At 42.8% G+C, this 18370-nt stretch overlaps 1 protein-coding gene across 1 annotated transcript in view; it reads right to left on the bottom strand.

Moving 5' to 3' along the window:
- LOC115160280 (transmembrane protein 132C-like) overlaps nt 1-18370 on the bottom strand; it is a 119868-nt gene that overhangs the window by 23877 nt on the left and 77621 nt on the right. The window contains exon 5 of the mRNA XM_029710642.1: nt 5368-5511. Within this exon, the coding sequence (XP_029566502.1) occupies nt 5368-5511 (144 nt within the window). The remainder of the gene's footprint in view (nt 1-5367; nt 5512-18370) is intronic.

Below are 18370 nucleotides of genomic sequence, written 5' to 3'. Positions count from 1 at the left end.
TCCAAGCTTATAGAACATAATGCTTTGTTTGAATGAAATTACCAAGACTAGCTTGGAAATAGACCTGCATGTACATCACTCTGTCAAGGGAAATATAGTATTATTTCTAACAAAGATATCTACATACATTTCAGGATGTTGAGTATCCCTGGAAATAATCAGAATTCATGTAAACTTTACAGTTTTGAAAACACAGCTTGTCCAAAAAAAAGTGGTCTCTTGGCACAACTTACAGTACCCTGGGCATGGAGTAAATTGAGTTGCAGGACATGGTAAGTTAAGCTGCCAGAAAATGTCTGTGTTGAATGAAAAAGGACCACTAGCTTTTTAAAACCATGTCTATCTTTATTTCCCAAACACAATTCAACACAATCACAATCACTTTTTTGTTCTTGAATAAATGTAAGCATATTTTAATACAGGCTAACAAACACATTGTACTTAAAAAATATATGTATTGTCACAAAGGTGCAGTGAAATGTGTTGTTTTACAGTGTCAGCCATAATAGTACAGCCCCCCTGGAGCAAATTAGGGTTAAGTGCCTTGCTCAAGGATACATCAACATATTTTCACTTTGTCAGCTCGGGTATTCAAACCAGCCACCTTTCAGTTACTGGACCAACACTCTAACTGCTAGGCTACCTGCTACCCTGACACCCTGACTTTGGAAACTGATGAAATGATTAATCTCACTGTTGTGACACATCTACCTCTTATGATTGAAATAGCGGATCAAACCTAATCATTACTGTTGATTTGTTTATTCATCTCAGAGACTATCACAATTATATTAGGTTTTGACAGTGTAATTTTCCAATAACACCGAGACCCATGAGGTTTAGAATCACCATCAACATTATGAAACCTACAGGGAGCTCTCACTCTCACAACTTCAAATGTACAACCAGAAACACACACAAAATAAATAAACACACATATACAAAAACACACACCCTTACACACAAACACACCCGCATGCACACATCCCTCAGAGGGAGGGGGAGTTTGGCTGCACTCTTCCCCCTCTCTCTCATTGTCATATCCTAAGTATTTATCAGTGTGTGCTATTTGAGACAAAAAACAGGGAGGGACGTTGAGAGTGGAGCGCTGTCTGTCTATTAGTGGTGAATATAATTATTCGGAGCCGTCTAATTACCACCACAAACCGATGCTGGCACAAAGACCGCACTCAACCAACTCTATAAGGCCATAAGCAAACAAGAAAATGCTCATCCAGAAGCGGCGCTCCTTGTGGCCGGGGACTTTAATGCAGGCAAAATTAAATCTGTTTTACCTCATTTCTACCAGCATGTCACATGTGAAACCAGAGGAGAAAAAAACTCTAGACCACCTTTACTCCACACACAGAGATGCATACAAAGTTCTCCCCCACCCTCCATTTGGCAAATCTGACCATAATTATATCCTCCTGATTCTTGCTTATAATCAAAAACTGAAGCAGGAAGTACCAGTGACTCGCTCAATTCGGAAGTGGTCAGATGACGCAGATGCTATGCTACAGGACTGTTTTGCTTGCACAGACTGGAATATGTTCCGGGATTCATCCAATGGCATTGAGGAGTATACCACCTCAGTCATCGACTTCATTAATAAGTGCATCGTCGACGTCTCCCCCACAGTGACCGTACATACATATCCCAACCAGAAGCCATGGATTACAGGCAACATCCGCATCGAGCTAAAGGCTAGAGCTGCCGCTTTCAAGAAGCGGGACAATAATCCGGACGCTTATAAGAAATCCCACTATGCCTTCAGACGAAACATCAAACAAGCAAAGCATCAACACAAGGATTAAGATTGAATCCTACTACACCGGCTTTGACGCTCGTTGGATGTGGCAGGGCTTGAAAACTATTATGGACTACAAAGGGAAACCCAGACGCGAGCTGCCCAGTGACACGAGCCTACCAGATGAGCTAAATGCCTTTTATGCTCGCTTCGAGGCAAGCAACACTGAAGCATGCACGAGGGCACCAACTGTTCTGGACGACTGTGTGATATTGCTCTCAGTAGCCAATGTGAGCAAGACTTTTTAAACAGGTCGACATTCACAAAGCAGCGGGGCCAGACGGATTACCAGGACGTGTACACAAAGCATGCGTAGACCAACTGGCCAGTGTCTTCACTGACATTTTCAACCTCTCCCTGACAGAGTCTGTAATACCTACATGTTTCAAGCAGGCCACCGTAGTCCCTGTGCCCAAGGAAGCGAAGGTAACCTACCTAAATGATTACCGCCCCGTAGCACTCACGTTGGTAGCCATGAAGTGCTTTGAAAGGCTGGTAATGGATCACATCAACAGCCTCCTCCCGGATACCCTAGACCCACTCCAATTCGCATACTACCCCAACAGATCCACAGATGATGCAATCTCAATCACACTCCACACTGCCATTTCCTACCTGGACAAAAGCAACACCTATGTGAGAATGCTGTTCATTGACAACAGCTCAGCGTTCAACACCGTTCAACCCCAACACCATTTCTGATCCCTCCTGTCTCAGCCTCCAGTATTTATGCTGCAGTAGTTTATGTGCCGGGGGGCTAGGGTCAGTCTGTTTCATCTGGAGTATTCTCTTGTCTTATCCGGTGTCCTGTGTGAATTTAAAGATGCTCTCTCTAATTCTCTCTTTCTCTCTTTCTTTCTCTCGGAGGACCTGAGCCCTAGGACCATGCCTCGGGACTACCTGGCATGATGACTCCTTGCTGTCCCCAGTCCACCTGGCCATGCTGCTGCTCCAGTTTCAACTGTTCTGCCTGCGGCTACGGAACCCTGACCTGTTCACCGGACGTGCTTGTTGCACCCTCGACAACTACAATGATTATTATTGTTTGACCATGCTGGTCATTTATGAACATTTTAACATCTTGACCATGTTCTGTTATAATATCCACCCGGCACAGCCAGAAGAGGACTGGCCACCCCTCATAGCCTGGTTCCTCTCTAGGTTTCTTCCTAGGTTTTTGGCCTTTCTAGGGAGTTTTTCCTAGGGAGTTTTTCCTAGCCACCGTGCCTCTTTCACATGCATTGCTTGCTGTTTGGGGTTTTAGGCTGGGTTTCTGTACAGCACTTTGAGATTTCAGCTGATATACGAAGGGCTATATAAATAAATTTGATTTGATTTGATTTGATGATAATGCCCACGAAGCTCATCACTAAGCTAAGGATCCTGGGACTAAACACCTCTCTCTGCAACTGGATCCTGGACTTCCTGACGGCCGCCCCCAGGTGGTAAGGGCAGGCAACAACACGTCTGCCACGCTGATTGTTAACACTGGGGCCCCTCAGGGGTGTCTACTTAGTCCCATCCTGTACTCCCTGTTCACCCACGACTGCGTGGCCAAACACGACTTCAACACCATCATTAAGTTTGCTGACGACACAACAGTGGTAGGCCTGATCAATGACAATGATGAGACAGCCTATAGGGAGGAGGTCAGAGACCTGGCAGTGTGGTGCCAGAACAACAACCTCTCCCTCAATGTGAGCAAGACAAAGGAGCTGATTGTGGACTACAGTGAAAGGCGGGCCGAGCAGCCCCACATTAACATTGATGGTGCTGTAGTGGAGCGGGTCGAGAGTTTCAAGTTCCTTGGTGTCCAAATCACCAACAAACTATTATGGTCCAAACACACCAAGACAGTCAACTGCTCGGCTTCTGACCATAAGGCACTACAGAGGGTAGTGCATATGGCCCAGTACATCACTGGGGCCAAGCTTCCTGCCATCCAGGAAGTATATACTAGGCGGTGTCAGAGGAATTGTCAGAGACTCCAGTCACCCAAGTCATAGACTGTTTTCTCTGCTACCACATGGCAAGCGGTACTGGAGCCCCAAGTCTAGGACCAAATGGCTCCTTTACAGCTTCTACACCCAAGCCATAAGACTGCTGAACAATTAATCAAATGGTCACCGGACTATTTACATTGACCCCCCCCCCCCCATTTGTTTTGTACACCGCTGCTACTCGCTGTTTATTATCTATGCATAGTCACTTCACCCCATCCTACATGTACAAATGACCTCAACTAACCTGTACCCCTGCACATAGACTCGGTACTGGTACCCCCTGTATATAGCCTCATTATTGTTATTTTATTGTGTTACTTTGAATAATTTTTTACTTTAGTTTATTTGGTAAATATATTCTTAACTCTTTCTTGAACTGCACTGTTGGTTAAGGGCTTGTAAGTAAGCATTTCACGGTAAGGTCTACACTTGTTGTATTTGGCGCATGTGACAAATACAGTTTGATTTGATTTGATTGTATCTCTACCCTCTGGCCTAACTGCTCAAAATAGACATCTCTCTCTCAAATGGTTAAAACAGCAAACAATTTACAACCAGGAGCAGATTACATACGGTACTTCAAAAGATTTCAAGGGTATTGCTATCACCAAGGGAAAGTTTAAGACCGTTTGATCATTTCTAATACTGTATATATAGTCAACACCGCATAATTATCAGTTGCAGCTTATTCATTATAGACTGAAATAGCACAAACCCCAGCAATTGTGGGTTTTCATAAAAACCAATGCCTACTCTGAGTTTTGTGCAACAAGCTTGGGATTTGCACTATAGAAATAACATATTATTATCAGCATTTTAATTAGCCCTGACAAACAACGGCATACACTGTGACTGTGTCCATATCTAATTAGGGTACATTCAACAATCCAGCTGGCAAAAATGTATTAATTAAATTAGCAAAAACCCACAGCATATGGTAATTCCGCCTGACGTGGTTAGTCTTGTGTTACTCACTATACATACGTATATGTACACAGTATCAAACGTGCTATTTATTCTGTGTTGTACTGTAGGACACAGCATTTACTCATCAAAGTCAGTCTTTATGGCCTTGTGGCTGTGAAGGATAAGAGACTAAAAAGATGTAAAGACAACCCATTATTGTCATACTCTGTGTCACGCCTTGATCTGTTTCACCTGTCCTTGTGCTTGTCTCCACCCCCCTCCAGGTGTCGCCCATCTTCCCCACGTATCCCCTGGGTATTTATACCTGTGTTTTCTGTCTGTCTGTGCCAGTTCATGTTATTTGTCCAAGTCAACCAGTGGTTTGTCTCAGCGCCTGCTTTTTCCTCGTCCTCCTGGTTTTGACCCTTGCCTGTCCTGACCCTGGGCCTGCCTGCCTTAACCTGTCGTTTGCATGCCCCTGTTGTTGCGGTAAACATTTTTACTTCAACACAGTCTGTACTTAGGTCTTACCTGATACTATGTACTGTAATTGAACTGAAGTTCTCTGTTGGGTTGAAAAGGATTGATTCCCCCTAATCTATCTCAAGGTTTCCTCTCAAGGTTGCATCCTCTATAGTGTACACTCACCTTGACCACCTCTTCATCGGTCGACCGACACTCCACCGACTCTGTTACATCCGTAACCGTGCCGTCTGTTCCTACGGTGACCACCTTTACCGGCACAGCGACCGTCCTCCCAGTGAGGACGGCTGTATTCAGTATCTCCGTGTTCTGAGAGGGAGAAGAGAAGAGGAGTTAAGAGTTCAACTGAAGAGAGCAACCACACTGACAGATGCAATGTTTACTTTACTTATTGCAATATAACCTAAGATCACAAGTACTTTAAAGCAAGGTTCCGCTCTCTCACATTGTCAACTAATTGGAATTAGCCTACAACTGACAGTGGAAATAGTCGTAGATTTCAATAAATGAGTCAGTAGTACGTACAATAAATGCTTGCACATCTGCTCTACGTCCTAATTTCCCTGTGAATAGAGCACCAACGATGCAGTTGTGCCCCTATACAGCAGTTAAGGTGACATTAATACCAGTGGAGGCTCCTCAGAGGAGGAAGGGGAGGACCATCCTCAGCTCATGGTTCTCACCTCCTTCCATAGACTTACACAGTAATTATGACAACTTCCGGATTACGTCCTCCAACCTATCAGAGCTCTTGCAGCATTAACTAGCATGTTGTCCACCCAATCAAAGTATCAGAGAATGAATCTAGTACTGAAAGCATGTTACATCTAGCTAGCAGTGCAGTGCATAAAATGTAGTGAGTAGTTGACCCAAAGTGAGAGAAAGACAATAGTTATAGAGTTTTGAACTAATTAATTTCTTCAAAAATGAAGGAGACGCAGAAGAGAGGGAGAGAGAGATATATGCCGTTTTTTTTTGCTTTCACTTACTTACAGTGCCTTTGGAAAGTATTCAGACCCCTTGACTTTTTCCGCATTTACGTTATAGACTTATTCTATAATGGATTAAAACAATTATAATAATAAATACATTATTTACATAAGTATTCAGACACTTTGCTATGAGACTCGAAATTGAGCTCAGGTCCATCCTGTTTCCATTGATCATCCTTGAGATGTTTCTATAACCTGATTGGAGTCGACCTGTGGTAAATTCAATTGGTTGGACATGATTTGGAAAGGCACACGCCTGTCTATATAAGGTCTCACAGTTGAAAGTGCATGTCAGAGCAAAAACCAAGCCTTGAGGTCGAATTAATTGTCAGTAGAGCTCCGAGACAGGATTGTGTTGAGGCACAGATCTGGGGAAGGGTACCAAAAAATGTCTGCAGCATTGAAGGTCCCCAAGACCACAGCAGCCTCTATCATTCTAAAATGGAAGAAGTTTGAAACCATCAAGTCTCTTCCTAGAGCTGGCCGCCCGGCCAAACTGAGCAATCAAGGGAGGAGGTTCTTGGTCAGGGAGGTGACCAAGAACCCGATGGTCACTCTGACAGAGCTCTAGAGTTCCTCTGTGGAGATGGGAGAAGGACAACCATCTCTGCAGCACTCCACCAATCAGGCCTTTATGGTAGAGTGGCCAGACAGAAGCCAATCCTTAGTAAAAGGCACATGACAGCCCACTTGGAGTTAGCCTAAAGGCACCTAAATGACTCTCAGACCATGAGAAACAAGATTCTCTGGTCTGATGAAACCAAGATTGAACTCTTTGGCCTGAATGCCAAGTGTACCTGGCACCATCCCTATGGTGAAGCATGGTGTTGGCAGCATCACGATGTGGGGATGTTATTCAGTGGCATGGACTGGGAGACTAGTCAGGATCGAGGCAAAGATGAACAGAGCAAAGTACAGCGAGATCCTTGATGAAAACCTGCTCCAGAGTGCTCATGATCTCAGACTGGGGCGAAGGTTCACCTTCCAACAGGACAATCACCCTAAGCACACAGCCAAGACAACGCATGAGTGGCTTCAGGACAAGTCTCTGAATGTCCTTGAGTGGCCCAGCCAGAGCCCGGACTTGAACCCAATCAAACATTTCTGGAGAGACCTGAAAATAGCTGTGCAGCAACGCTCCCTATTCAACCTGACAGACATTGAGAAGATCTGCAGAGAGGAATAGGAGAAACTCCCCAAATACAAGTGTGCCAAGCTTGTAGCGTCATACCCAAGAAGACTTGTGGCTGTAATCGCTGCCAAGAGTTTGCAAAGCTGTCATCAAGACAAAGGGTGGCTACCTTGAAGAATCTAAAATATTACATCTATTTTGATTTGTTTAACACTTTTTTGATTACTACATGATTCCATATGTGTTATTTCATAGTTTTGACGTCTTCACTACTATTCTTAAACCCTTGAATAAGTAGGTGTGTCCAAACCTTTGACAACAGCATGCACAAACACTGGACATACACCAGGCGCAGGCGCGCACATACACACACACACACACACACACAGATCCCACTCAGTGCAGCTTAGTTTCAATAAAAGACCAGTTAATAGGCCTACATCTGTGAAAGGCAAAGTTAAAATGGACCCCAGACAGGCCTTTGTTCCCTACACCAGGCTTCTCTCTGTTCGCCTTGTTAATTCCATTGGCCCTCTCCTTTTGAGCAAAACAGATAACATTATTTAACGCTCTACTGTGGATAATGGAATTCATTCTTCTTTCTTCCCTCTACCTTTCGTTCTCTCTCTCTCTCTCTCTCTCTCTCTCACTCTCTCTCTTACTCTCTCACTCTTACTCTCTTTCTCACTCCCTCTCTCCCTGCCTGCTGATTCCTCGCTCAAGGATCCAGTCTTTTTCCTTCTCTATCATTTCACCTCTAATGTTCTTTAATGGGAAGTAGATATATTAGCTCGCATCTCTGAATTCAACCTGATTACTATTTTGGTCAAACATTAGTCTCCTATGCTCTCCACATACAATAACTTGAACGTATTGTTTTTCTTTGATTCCACAATTATGCTAATGTGAGTCAGATGAGCAGCCAAGGCCGGGTGTGCAAACAGATTGCTGACACAGTCTGACAAGGAGCTATCCACACTGTTTCATCTACTGTCAAAATATCCATTTATGGGAAATGGCTCCGATAAACATTGGGCAAAATTGGACCGAGGAGCCACTTTCCCTCTGAGGAAGACTGTTAATTCAAAGTAACAGTTCCACTTTTTGACAAAGACAATATTTTGAACTGTCAGTCAAAACAACCATTCAGGAGCTTTTGAAATGAACAATGTCTTCTTCACTGAAGGTTTTCAGCTACAGAAGATGTTCAACAGTATCAGCCCTCCCTCACAATGGGTTTGATTGTGCTATGACATAATCATAGACGTGAATCATAGAATCTATGTAACCCATCCATAAACCCAGAGATAATATGTTTATCGTACAGAAGGCCTTGGAAACTAATTAGAGCATTGGTCATCAACAGGTCGATCGCAATCGACTGGTTGATCTCTGAGGCATTTCTAGTTGATCGCAAAACTTTTCTGTAAAAAACCCAACGATAAAGTCTTGAGTTCCTATTATTAATTTGTTATTCATCTCGCGCTGTTGGCGGTAGGCGGACCTGATTCAGCTGCCCTGTGTACCAGGTAGGCAAAGTGTTCCCATTTTGAACCATTTTAGGTGTCTGATGGTACACACTACCTGGTGGGCCCGGAGGGCAAATCAAGTGCACTATAGGTCTACCCATGACCAATCGGATGGCTCAGATGACCATGTCTGCAGTAACGTAGCTGGCATAAAAGAAAGCCACAGCAAAGTTTATACTGAGATTTCAAAACTTTAAACTTCATGACTAGAGAGAGACTGTCAACGAATACAGAAACGAGTTCCTGTTTTTATGATTGAGTTCATGTTTAAGTTCTTACTCAGCGCTGTCAACACTTTGTATTCAACACTTTCATATGGCATAAAATGTGTATTCTTCCTGCTTCCACTTGTGCTACAACCACTGAAGCAGTAATGAATGAGTAGGAAAGTGTATCGATAGGCTTGCATGTTATTATCAGCGGCTTGGTTCGTTTTTAGTTTCAAGTAATATTTAACTTTCTCTGTAACAAAATTTATTTGTGCATTTGGCAGAAATAATGCGGTGCGACTCGAGTTTCACTATCAGCTAGCTGGAAGACGGAGGAAAGAGAGAGCTGATGGATATTGAAAGGCGGACAAGCTGCTCTCTCCCTATCTCCCTGACCATCAGACGCAGGCACCATCAGCCCAGTAAAATAAAAATAACTCAAATGATTTACATTTATGCTCACTCAGATGTGCCTCACAAGTAATACAACAACTGATGTCTCAATTGTTTCAAGGCTTAAAAATCCTTCTTTAACCTGTCTCATCCCCTTCATCTACACTGATTTAAGTGGATTTAACAGGTGACATCAATAAGGGATCATAGCTTTCACCTGGTCAGTCTGTCATGGAAAGAGCAGTTCCTACTGTACACTCAGTGTAGCCTAACAAGTGACAACATTGGCTTTTATAACACATAGGCAATGCAATAGCCATCTGCTAGACATTTATACAGTGCTTTTTACTGAACACAAGTCATTATGTATTACCATAAAGGTCAATTCGGGGACTGTCTGTGTATTTTAATTGTTTTATCAATGTTTTTTCGCTTCTGAATCTGTCTCAGTGAGTGTGTTTATGAGCTGGAGTAACAAGTGACTGGTGTCGGATTACATTTACATAGCCACCGCTACTGAAGGCTGGTCCCTCCTATCTCCTACTTATTTAATTCGCTGAAAGGCCTGTCACTTCTTGGCAGAAAGATACGCATACTATCACACTGTCAAACGAAGCACAACGCTGGAAATCTATCTGCATCCACAATAACTAGTCCCGGCATATTGAATTCAATAGAAGAAAACAAGGAGAGGGAGAGCGAGAGACTGCCAGTTCATTAATGTAGCCATTGGCTCTATTATAAAGCCAAAACATTAAGGAACTGGCAGTCACTCTCTCTCCTTCTCTATCTCTGTTTTCTTCTATTGAATTATATGTAGCATAATATTTAAACACTTAGCTAAGTGGACAGCGGGGATCACTTGACATGCACTAATTTGAAATATGTTGTTAGGCTGTTATAAGATATTATATAAGCCAATGGTCATCGATAAGTCATTTATTCAGTGATTTTCTTTGTCTAATATATTTATTTATTAATTCACAACTAGGATGGGTAACACTATTTTAAAGGGATACTTCTGGATTTTCAGATGAGCTCGTGGATAACATTTTTATGTCTCTGTGTCCAGTATGAAGGAAGTTATAGATAGTTTCCTAAGCCAATGCCAACTAGCGTTAGCACAATGACTGGAAATCTATGGGTATCTGCTAGCATGCTAGTACATACCATAGACTTACAGTTATTGCGCTAAAGATTTATTCTTTATCTAATAAATGTGTTTCTTCATTCACAACTAGGATGTTGCAGATACATTTCAGAGATGAGTGCAGTGGGGGTAGGAAGAAAACAGAGAGTTCCTTAATATGTTAACTCTATATGTAATAGCAATTCACACTTAGGAGTGACAGGGTGACTGACAGACAGACATACATACAGACAGAGAAACAACAGAGGAGCACAAGGAGAAGTAAAGACAGACAGACAGAGTTGAGGGGGGAGTTGAGCAGTTATTTAGTCAATTAACTTATGCTTGTGGAAATTAATGATTGCTGGGCTCTGGTGGACTCTGTATCAGCGGCCTGATGGTAGGAGCTGGAACTCCTGGTTAAGTGGGTGTGTCAGGTCGGTGACAATTCTCGCTCCTGCCCTCACTACTCTCTCCAAGAACAGCGCTTCCATGTTCTTGAGATTAACTCCACGGATTTAGCTTGACAGCTTTACTATTTATGTAGTTGGTTTTTATTTGCGATGGATAGCTGATTGCACCAGGCTTAGAAACAAAAAGTGAGAACAGACTGAACAAAGGATGTGTAGAATATGGTTGTTATTGACCTGATATTAATTTAATCGCCTCATGAAATACAGTCGTTTTGTCCCTTTTTGTATATCTGTTGTGTGTTTGCAGTCCAGGAGAGTTTGAGTCCATGTAAGGTGCGTCGTAGAAAGTGGACCAAGTCGCAGCGTGGATAGTGCTCATCATGTATTTATTTCTAGTGAACACTTAAACAAAATAACCAAACCGACAGCCAAACAGTTCTGTCAGGTAATACTCACGAAACAGAAAATAACCACCCACAAAACACAGGAAAAAAACACCCCTACTAAATAGGACCTTCAATTAGAGGCAACGAGGAACAGCTGCCTCCAATTGAAGGTCAACCCAAGAAACGAAACATAGAAATAGACACACTAGAATAAACATAGAAATATACTAACATAGAACATAAACCAAAAAACCCGAAACACATAAAACAAACACCCCCTGCCAGGCCCTGACCAAACTACAATAACAAATAACCCCTTTTACTGGTCAGGACGTGACAATCCATTATAGTTCCAAGATGTGTATATTGTACAACTGATTATATATATTCTGAGTCAATGTGGATGGGCCAAGTGTCTTCTTTTATAGTTCTGAAGTTTATTGTCATTTCCTTGTTTGTTTTTTTTACATTAAGAATGAATCTGTTTCCCTTGTACCATTGGGTGAAGTGTGTTATTTCTGCCCTGTAGTCTTCCTCTGACCCCTCTGTTACCTCTCATTGGTTGGTGTGGCTGAAATGCCAGGGCTGAATTTTTCTCCCAGTCCGCCCCTGCCAGATCCCATTTTCATGGGTTCAGGGATGGATCACTGAGAAGGAGCAGTTAATCATAAGACAATGACCTCTACATTCAACATGCTCCTACATATGTGCTAAGTCATCAATATCATAGCATATGTACTATGTGCCATTAAGGATTTCTGTAGCATGACTATCCCGTTGCACTATTCCATTGTATTACATCTACAGTATATCGCCTAATCATGTTTTCATTCTCTTTCAACTGTGAAGATAACAACCGCAATAATGAATGAAGTCTCAAATGCTCATCTGAGACCAGGGATGATCCAATCGATTGTAACAATATTGTCTTAGGAACACAGCCACGTTATCTTAATTCCGTGTATACCCACTTCCTGGTTCATTCAGTGTCACGCCCCAAATAAATGAACCATGGTAAAACCACTTCATGTGTGCTGTGCAGTTGGCTCATGCACATTCAGTATGTTTCAATGGTGACTTATACAGGTAAAGCTCTTAACTCCAGGCTATTACACCCTAAAGGTAGTGTGTATGTATTGAAGAGTAGTAGGAGGGAATATCAGCTTGTGTGTGTGCCTGTGCGTGTATGTGTGTTTGTGTGTGAACTGAACTGTGCCTATAACATGCCAAAATTCCCTCAAATGGGAAATATCCATTGCCGACTGTACATAGGGCACTGTCAATTTCAACACATGGAGTTCTGGATCCCCGCGACTCCTGTCTCATGAGTGGCAACAGAAGAGCTGTTTATTCAGTGGTGCTGAGTATGGACGTGGCCTCGGCTCCCTTTAAAAGACGCTTGCGTTGAGTTGTCATTTGTGCTTCCTGGTTTACCAGTTGTTTGGTCAAGTTTTCTATGTCTCCCGTGCAGCCTTGATGATTGTGAGTAATCTTGTCTGATTTATGATTTCTGTAGATTGAACTCTAATTTGTCCTGCATGATTTGCATTCGCAGGCTGATTGTTTATGTCCTGGTGATTTTTTTTATGTTGCCGTTTGATGTTGGCCTTGCTGTGTATTGTAGCCTGCATTTAGTGCCTTTAACATACAGTACCAGTCAAAACTTTGGACACACCTAATCATTCAAGGGTTTTTCTTTATTTTTACTATTTTCTACATTGTAAAATAATAGTGTATAAATCAAAACTATGAAATAACACATACGGAATCATGTAGTAACCAAAAAAGTGTTAACCAAATCAAAATATATTTAAGATTTTAGATTCTTCAAAGTAGCCACCCTTTACCTTGATGACAGCTTTGCACACTCTTGGCATTCTCTCAACCAGCTTCATGAGGAATGCTTTTCCAGCAGTCTTGAAGGAGTTCCCACATATATTGAGCACTTGTTGGATGCTTTTCCTTCACTCTGCGGTCCAACTCATCCCAAACCATCTCAACTGGGTTGAGGTCGGGTGATTGTGGAGGCCAGGTCATCTGACACAGCACTCCATCACTCTCCTTCTTGGTCAAATAACCCTTACACAGCCTAGAAGTGTGTTGGGTCATTGTCCTGTTGAAAAACAAATGATCGTACCACTAAGCACAAATCAGATGGGATGGCGTATTGCTGCAGAATGCTGTGCTAGCCATGCTGGTTATGTGTGCCTTGAATTCTAAATAAATCACTGAGTGCCACAAGCTAAACACTACCACACCATCACACCTCCTCCATGCTTCACAGTGGGAACCACACATGTGTTTACCTACTCTGCATCTCAGAAAGACACGGTGGTTGGAACCAAAAATCTCAAATTTGGACTCATCAGACCAAAGGACAGATTTCCACCATTCTAATGTCCATTGCCCGTGTTTCTTGGCCCAAGTCTCTTCTTCTTATTGGTGTCCTTTAGTAGTGGTTTCTTTGCAGCAATTCGACCATGAAGGACTGATTCACGCAGTCTCCTCTGAACAGTTGATGTTGAGACGTGTCTGTTACTTGAACTCTGTGAAGCATTTATTTGGGCTGCAATCTGAGGTGCAGTTATTCTAATCAATTTATCTTCTGCAGCAGAGGTAACTCTGGGTCTTCCTTTCCTGTGGCGGTCCTCATGAGAGCCAATTTCATCATAGCGCTTGATGGTTTTTGCAGCTGCACTTTAAGAAACTTACAAAGTTCTTGAAATGTTCCAGATTGACTGACGTTCATGTCTTACAGTTATGATGGACTGTCATTTCTCTTTGCTTATTTGAGCTGTCCTTGCCATAATATGGACTTGGTCTTTTACCAAATAGGGCTATCTTCTGTATACCCCCCCTACCTTGTCACAACACAACTGATTGGCTCAACCATATCAAGAAGTAAAGAAATTAACTTTTAACAAGACACACCTGTTAATTGAAATGCATTCCAAGTGACTACCTCTTGAAGCTGGTTGAGAGAATGCCAAGAGTGTGCAAAGCTGTCATAAAGGCAAAGGGTGGTTACTTTGAAGAATCTCAAAAATATTTTGATTTGTTTAACACTTTGTCATGGATTTGGAGACAGGCGCAGGAATACACAATAGGGTTTTTTAATACATCCAAAACAAACACGTATACAAAAACACTGGGCTGTACCCAAACAAAAGAGTGAGGGTAAACCTTGTTGAATGACACGGGATGATACCCGTAATACACAATATATAAAGCACGCAGCATAACAGCTGCACCAACGCATCGGTACTCACACGACCAACAGACATGGGAACAATAACCGACAAAGACAGAGGGAAAAGAGGGCACATATATAACATACTAATCAGGGGAAATGGGAACCAGGGGTGTGTAATCAGACAGTCCAGGGTTGATGATAATGAATCCCGTTCAGTGAAGCCTAGAAAGCTGGTGACGTAGACCTCCGGAACTGGTGAAAAGAATGAGCATCAGTACCGGGGGGGATCCATGACATACTTTCTGGTTACTACATGATTCCATGTGTGTTATTTCATAGTTTTGATGTCTTCACTATTATTCTACAATGTAGAAAATAGTTTTTTTTTTAATTAAAAAACCTTGAATGAGTAGGTGTAGCCAAACTTTGACTGGTACTGTGTATATTTTCGTTTCGTAACATTGTCGAGATGTTAATGGTTTTGATTTATAAGCAATTCCTCTTTCATGCACTTGGTCTATTTAAAGAGCCTTTTGTTGTGCTGAGAAACTTTTCCTTTGACATTTAAATGGCATTTATCTGACAATTCGTTCTGTTTTTATAAAGAAATTCCTTTTGCAATATTAGTTATGCATATTTGCTGGATGGTCCTGTCACGTTCGTCGTAAGGAGTGGACCAAAATGCAGCGGGTATATTTATCATCTTCTTTATTGAAGGAAAAACACTTAAACAAAACAAACGACAAAAACAGTCCCGTAAGGTGCACAGACTATACAGGAAACAACCACCCACAAACACAAGTGAACACACACAACTAAATATGGCCTCAAATCAGAGATCACAACAACCAGCTGTCTCTAATTGGAGGTCATTGACAAAACGAACATAGATATAGACAAGCTAGATAAACACATAGAAATAGATCATCTAGAACATAAACCATAACCCCGAAACACACAAACCAAACACCCCCTGCCACGCCCTGACCAAACTACAATAACAAATAACCCCTTTTACTGGTCAGGACGTGACAGGTCCACTCCTCAAGCTGAGTGTGTGTGGTGCTGATTGTTTTGTGTGTGTGGGGGGAATGAGGATGGTGTGTGAGTGTGAGTTGATCATATTTTCTATCAAAATGTTGATCAATTCATTGAGTATTGCTTTTGTTCATTTCTTTGAAATATTGTTGATAAAATATAATGTACTGCCCTTTCTTGTCCCTTTTAGGAAACAATGCTGAATTTAACTTGAAAATAAAACAATGATGCCTCTAAAATGCTGACTCCTATGTGTGCGTGTGTGTGTGTGTGTGTGTGTGTGTGTGTGTGTGTGTGATTGTATAGAGCTACAGTGAGGGAAAAAAGTATTTGATCCCCTGCTGATTTTGTACGTTTGTCCACTGACAAAGAAATGATCAGTCTATAATTTTAATGGTAGGTTTATGTGAACAGTGAGAGACAGAATAACAACAACAAAAATCAGAAAAACGCTTGTCAAAAATTTTATAAATTGGTTTGCATTTTAATGAGGGAAATAAGTATTTGACCCCCTCTCAATCAGAAAGATTTCTGGCTCCCAGGTGTCTTTTATACAGGTAACGAGCTGAGATTAGGAGCACACTCTTAAAGGGAGTGCTCCTAATCTCAGCTTGTTACCTGTATAAAAGACACCTGTCCACAGAAGCAATCAATCAATCAGATTCCAAACTCTCCACCATGGCCAAGACCAAAGAGCTCTCCAAGGATGTCAGGGACAAGATTGTAGACCTACACAGGGCTGGAATGGGCTACAAGACCATCGCCAAGCAGCTTGGTGAGAAGGTGACAACAGTTGGTGTGATTATTCGCAAATGGAAGAAACACAAAAGAACTGTCAAGCAGCCTCGGCCTGGGACTCCATGAAAGATCTCACCTCGTGGAGTTGCAATGATCATTAGAACGGTGAGGAATCAGCCCAGAACTACACAGGAGGATCTTGTCAATGATCTCAAGGCAGCTGGGACCATAGTCACCAAGAAAACAATTGGTAACACACTACGCCGTGAAGGACTGAAATCCTGCAGCGCCCGCAAGGTCCCCCTGCTCAAGAAAGCACATATACATGCCCGTCTGAAGTTTGCCAATGAACATCTGAATGATTCAGAGGACAACTGGGTGAAAGTGTTGTGGTCAGATGAGACCAAAATGGAGCTCTTTGGCATCAACTCAACTCGCCGTGTTTGGAGGAGGAGGAATGCTGCCTATGACCCCAAGAACACCATCCCCACCGTCAAACATGGAGGTGGAAACATTATGCTTTGGGGGTGTCTTTCTGCTAAGGGGACAGGACAACTTCACCGCATCAAAGGGACAATGGACGGGGCCATGTATCGTCAAATCTTGGGTGTGAACCTCCTTCCCTCAGCCAGGGCATTGAAAATGGGTCGTGGATGGGTATTCCAGCATGTCAATGACCCAAAACACACGGCCAAGGCAACAAAGGAGTGGCTCAAGAAGAAGCACATTAAGGTCCTGGAGTGGCCTAGCCAGACCTTAATCCCATAGAAAATCTGTGGAGGGAGCTGAAGTTTCGAGTTGCCAAACGTCAGCCTCGAAACCTTAATGATTTGGGGAAGATCTGCAAAGAGGTGTGGGACAAAATCCCTCCTAAGATGTGTGCAAACCTAGTGGCCAACTACAAGAAACATCTGACCTCTGTGATTGCCAACAAGGGTTTTGCCACCAAGTACTAAGTCATGTTTTGCAGAGGGGTCAAATACTTATTTCCCTCATTAAAATGCTAATCATTTTATAACATTTTTGACATGTGTTTTTCTGGATTTTTTTGTTGTTATTCTGTCTCTCACTGTTCAAATAAACCTACCATTAAAATTATAGACTGATAATTTCTTTGTCAGTGGGCAAACGTACAAAATCAGCAGGGGATAAAATACTTTTTTCCCCTCACTGTATTTGAACTGCAAATCTACTTTAGTGTGACTGTGTGTGCATGCGTCTATGTTAGAGCGCTGTAAGGGTGTGCATATGTCTTCAGGAGAGGCATGTGTTTAAGAATGGCTGAGGTGTGAATGACGGGGTCTAGTCTGTGTGTTTCGCAGGGCACTCCCTTAGCATTCAGCTCTGTCTCTGTAAGGGCTCAATCTCTTTGCCCATCTGGCCTTGGGAGTGTGAGATGTTCTGTGACAGCGGGAGTGATGCGGGTGGCACGTGAACCAGGCCGGCTCATCCTCAACTCTCCCAATATCCCCCCTCTCCTCCCTGGTGCCTGGGCCCTCCTGGGGCTAAGAGTGACTGCTGGAGAGCATGCCTTATTAATGGCCCCTGGTATGACGCTCTGGCCCAGCGGTTGAAAAGCAATCCAACATACACAGACAGACACACACAGTGATAAACTCACACACACCATCCTCATTCCCCCCCACACACTCTCGGCTTGAGGAGTGGACCATCCAGCGTGTCCTGACCCAGCAGGGGAGGATTGCCTTCTCACACACACTCTTAAGACTGCACACAGAGAGGGAGGGAATCGATTAAAGGCCAATACACTTCTGTGCAGTTGGGGGGGGGGGGGGGTGATAGGGAGGTGGATGATTTGTGTGTAAGGACCAAGCACGGCTCTGATTTATGTAGTAGACCTCAAGCTCAAGGACGGACCCAGCTAGAGGGGCTTTAAAACACTCATACCCTGGGTGAACCATCCCAGGGTCAACCCTGAGATACAAACACATGCACGCACAAACAGCAGGATGATTAAGAAAGATATTGATCAGTGCGCTGGGCTCCCTTTAGGCT

Source organism: Salmo trutta, chromosome 23 (genome assembly GCF_901001165.1).
Source record: "Salmo trutta chromosome 23, fSalTru1.1, whole genome shotgun sequence".
NCBI lineage: Eukaryota > Metazoa > Chordata > Actinopteri > Salmoniformes > Salmonidae > Salmo > Salmo trutta.
Note: the sequence above shows the minus strand (reverse complement) of the source record. Positions and strands in the feature narration are given on the sequence as shown.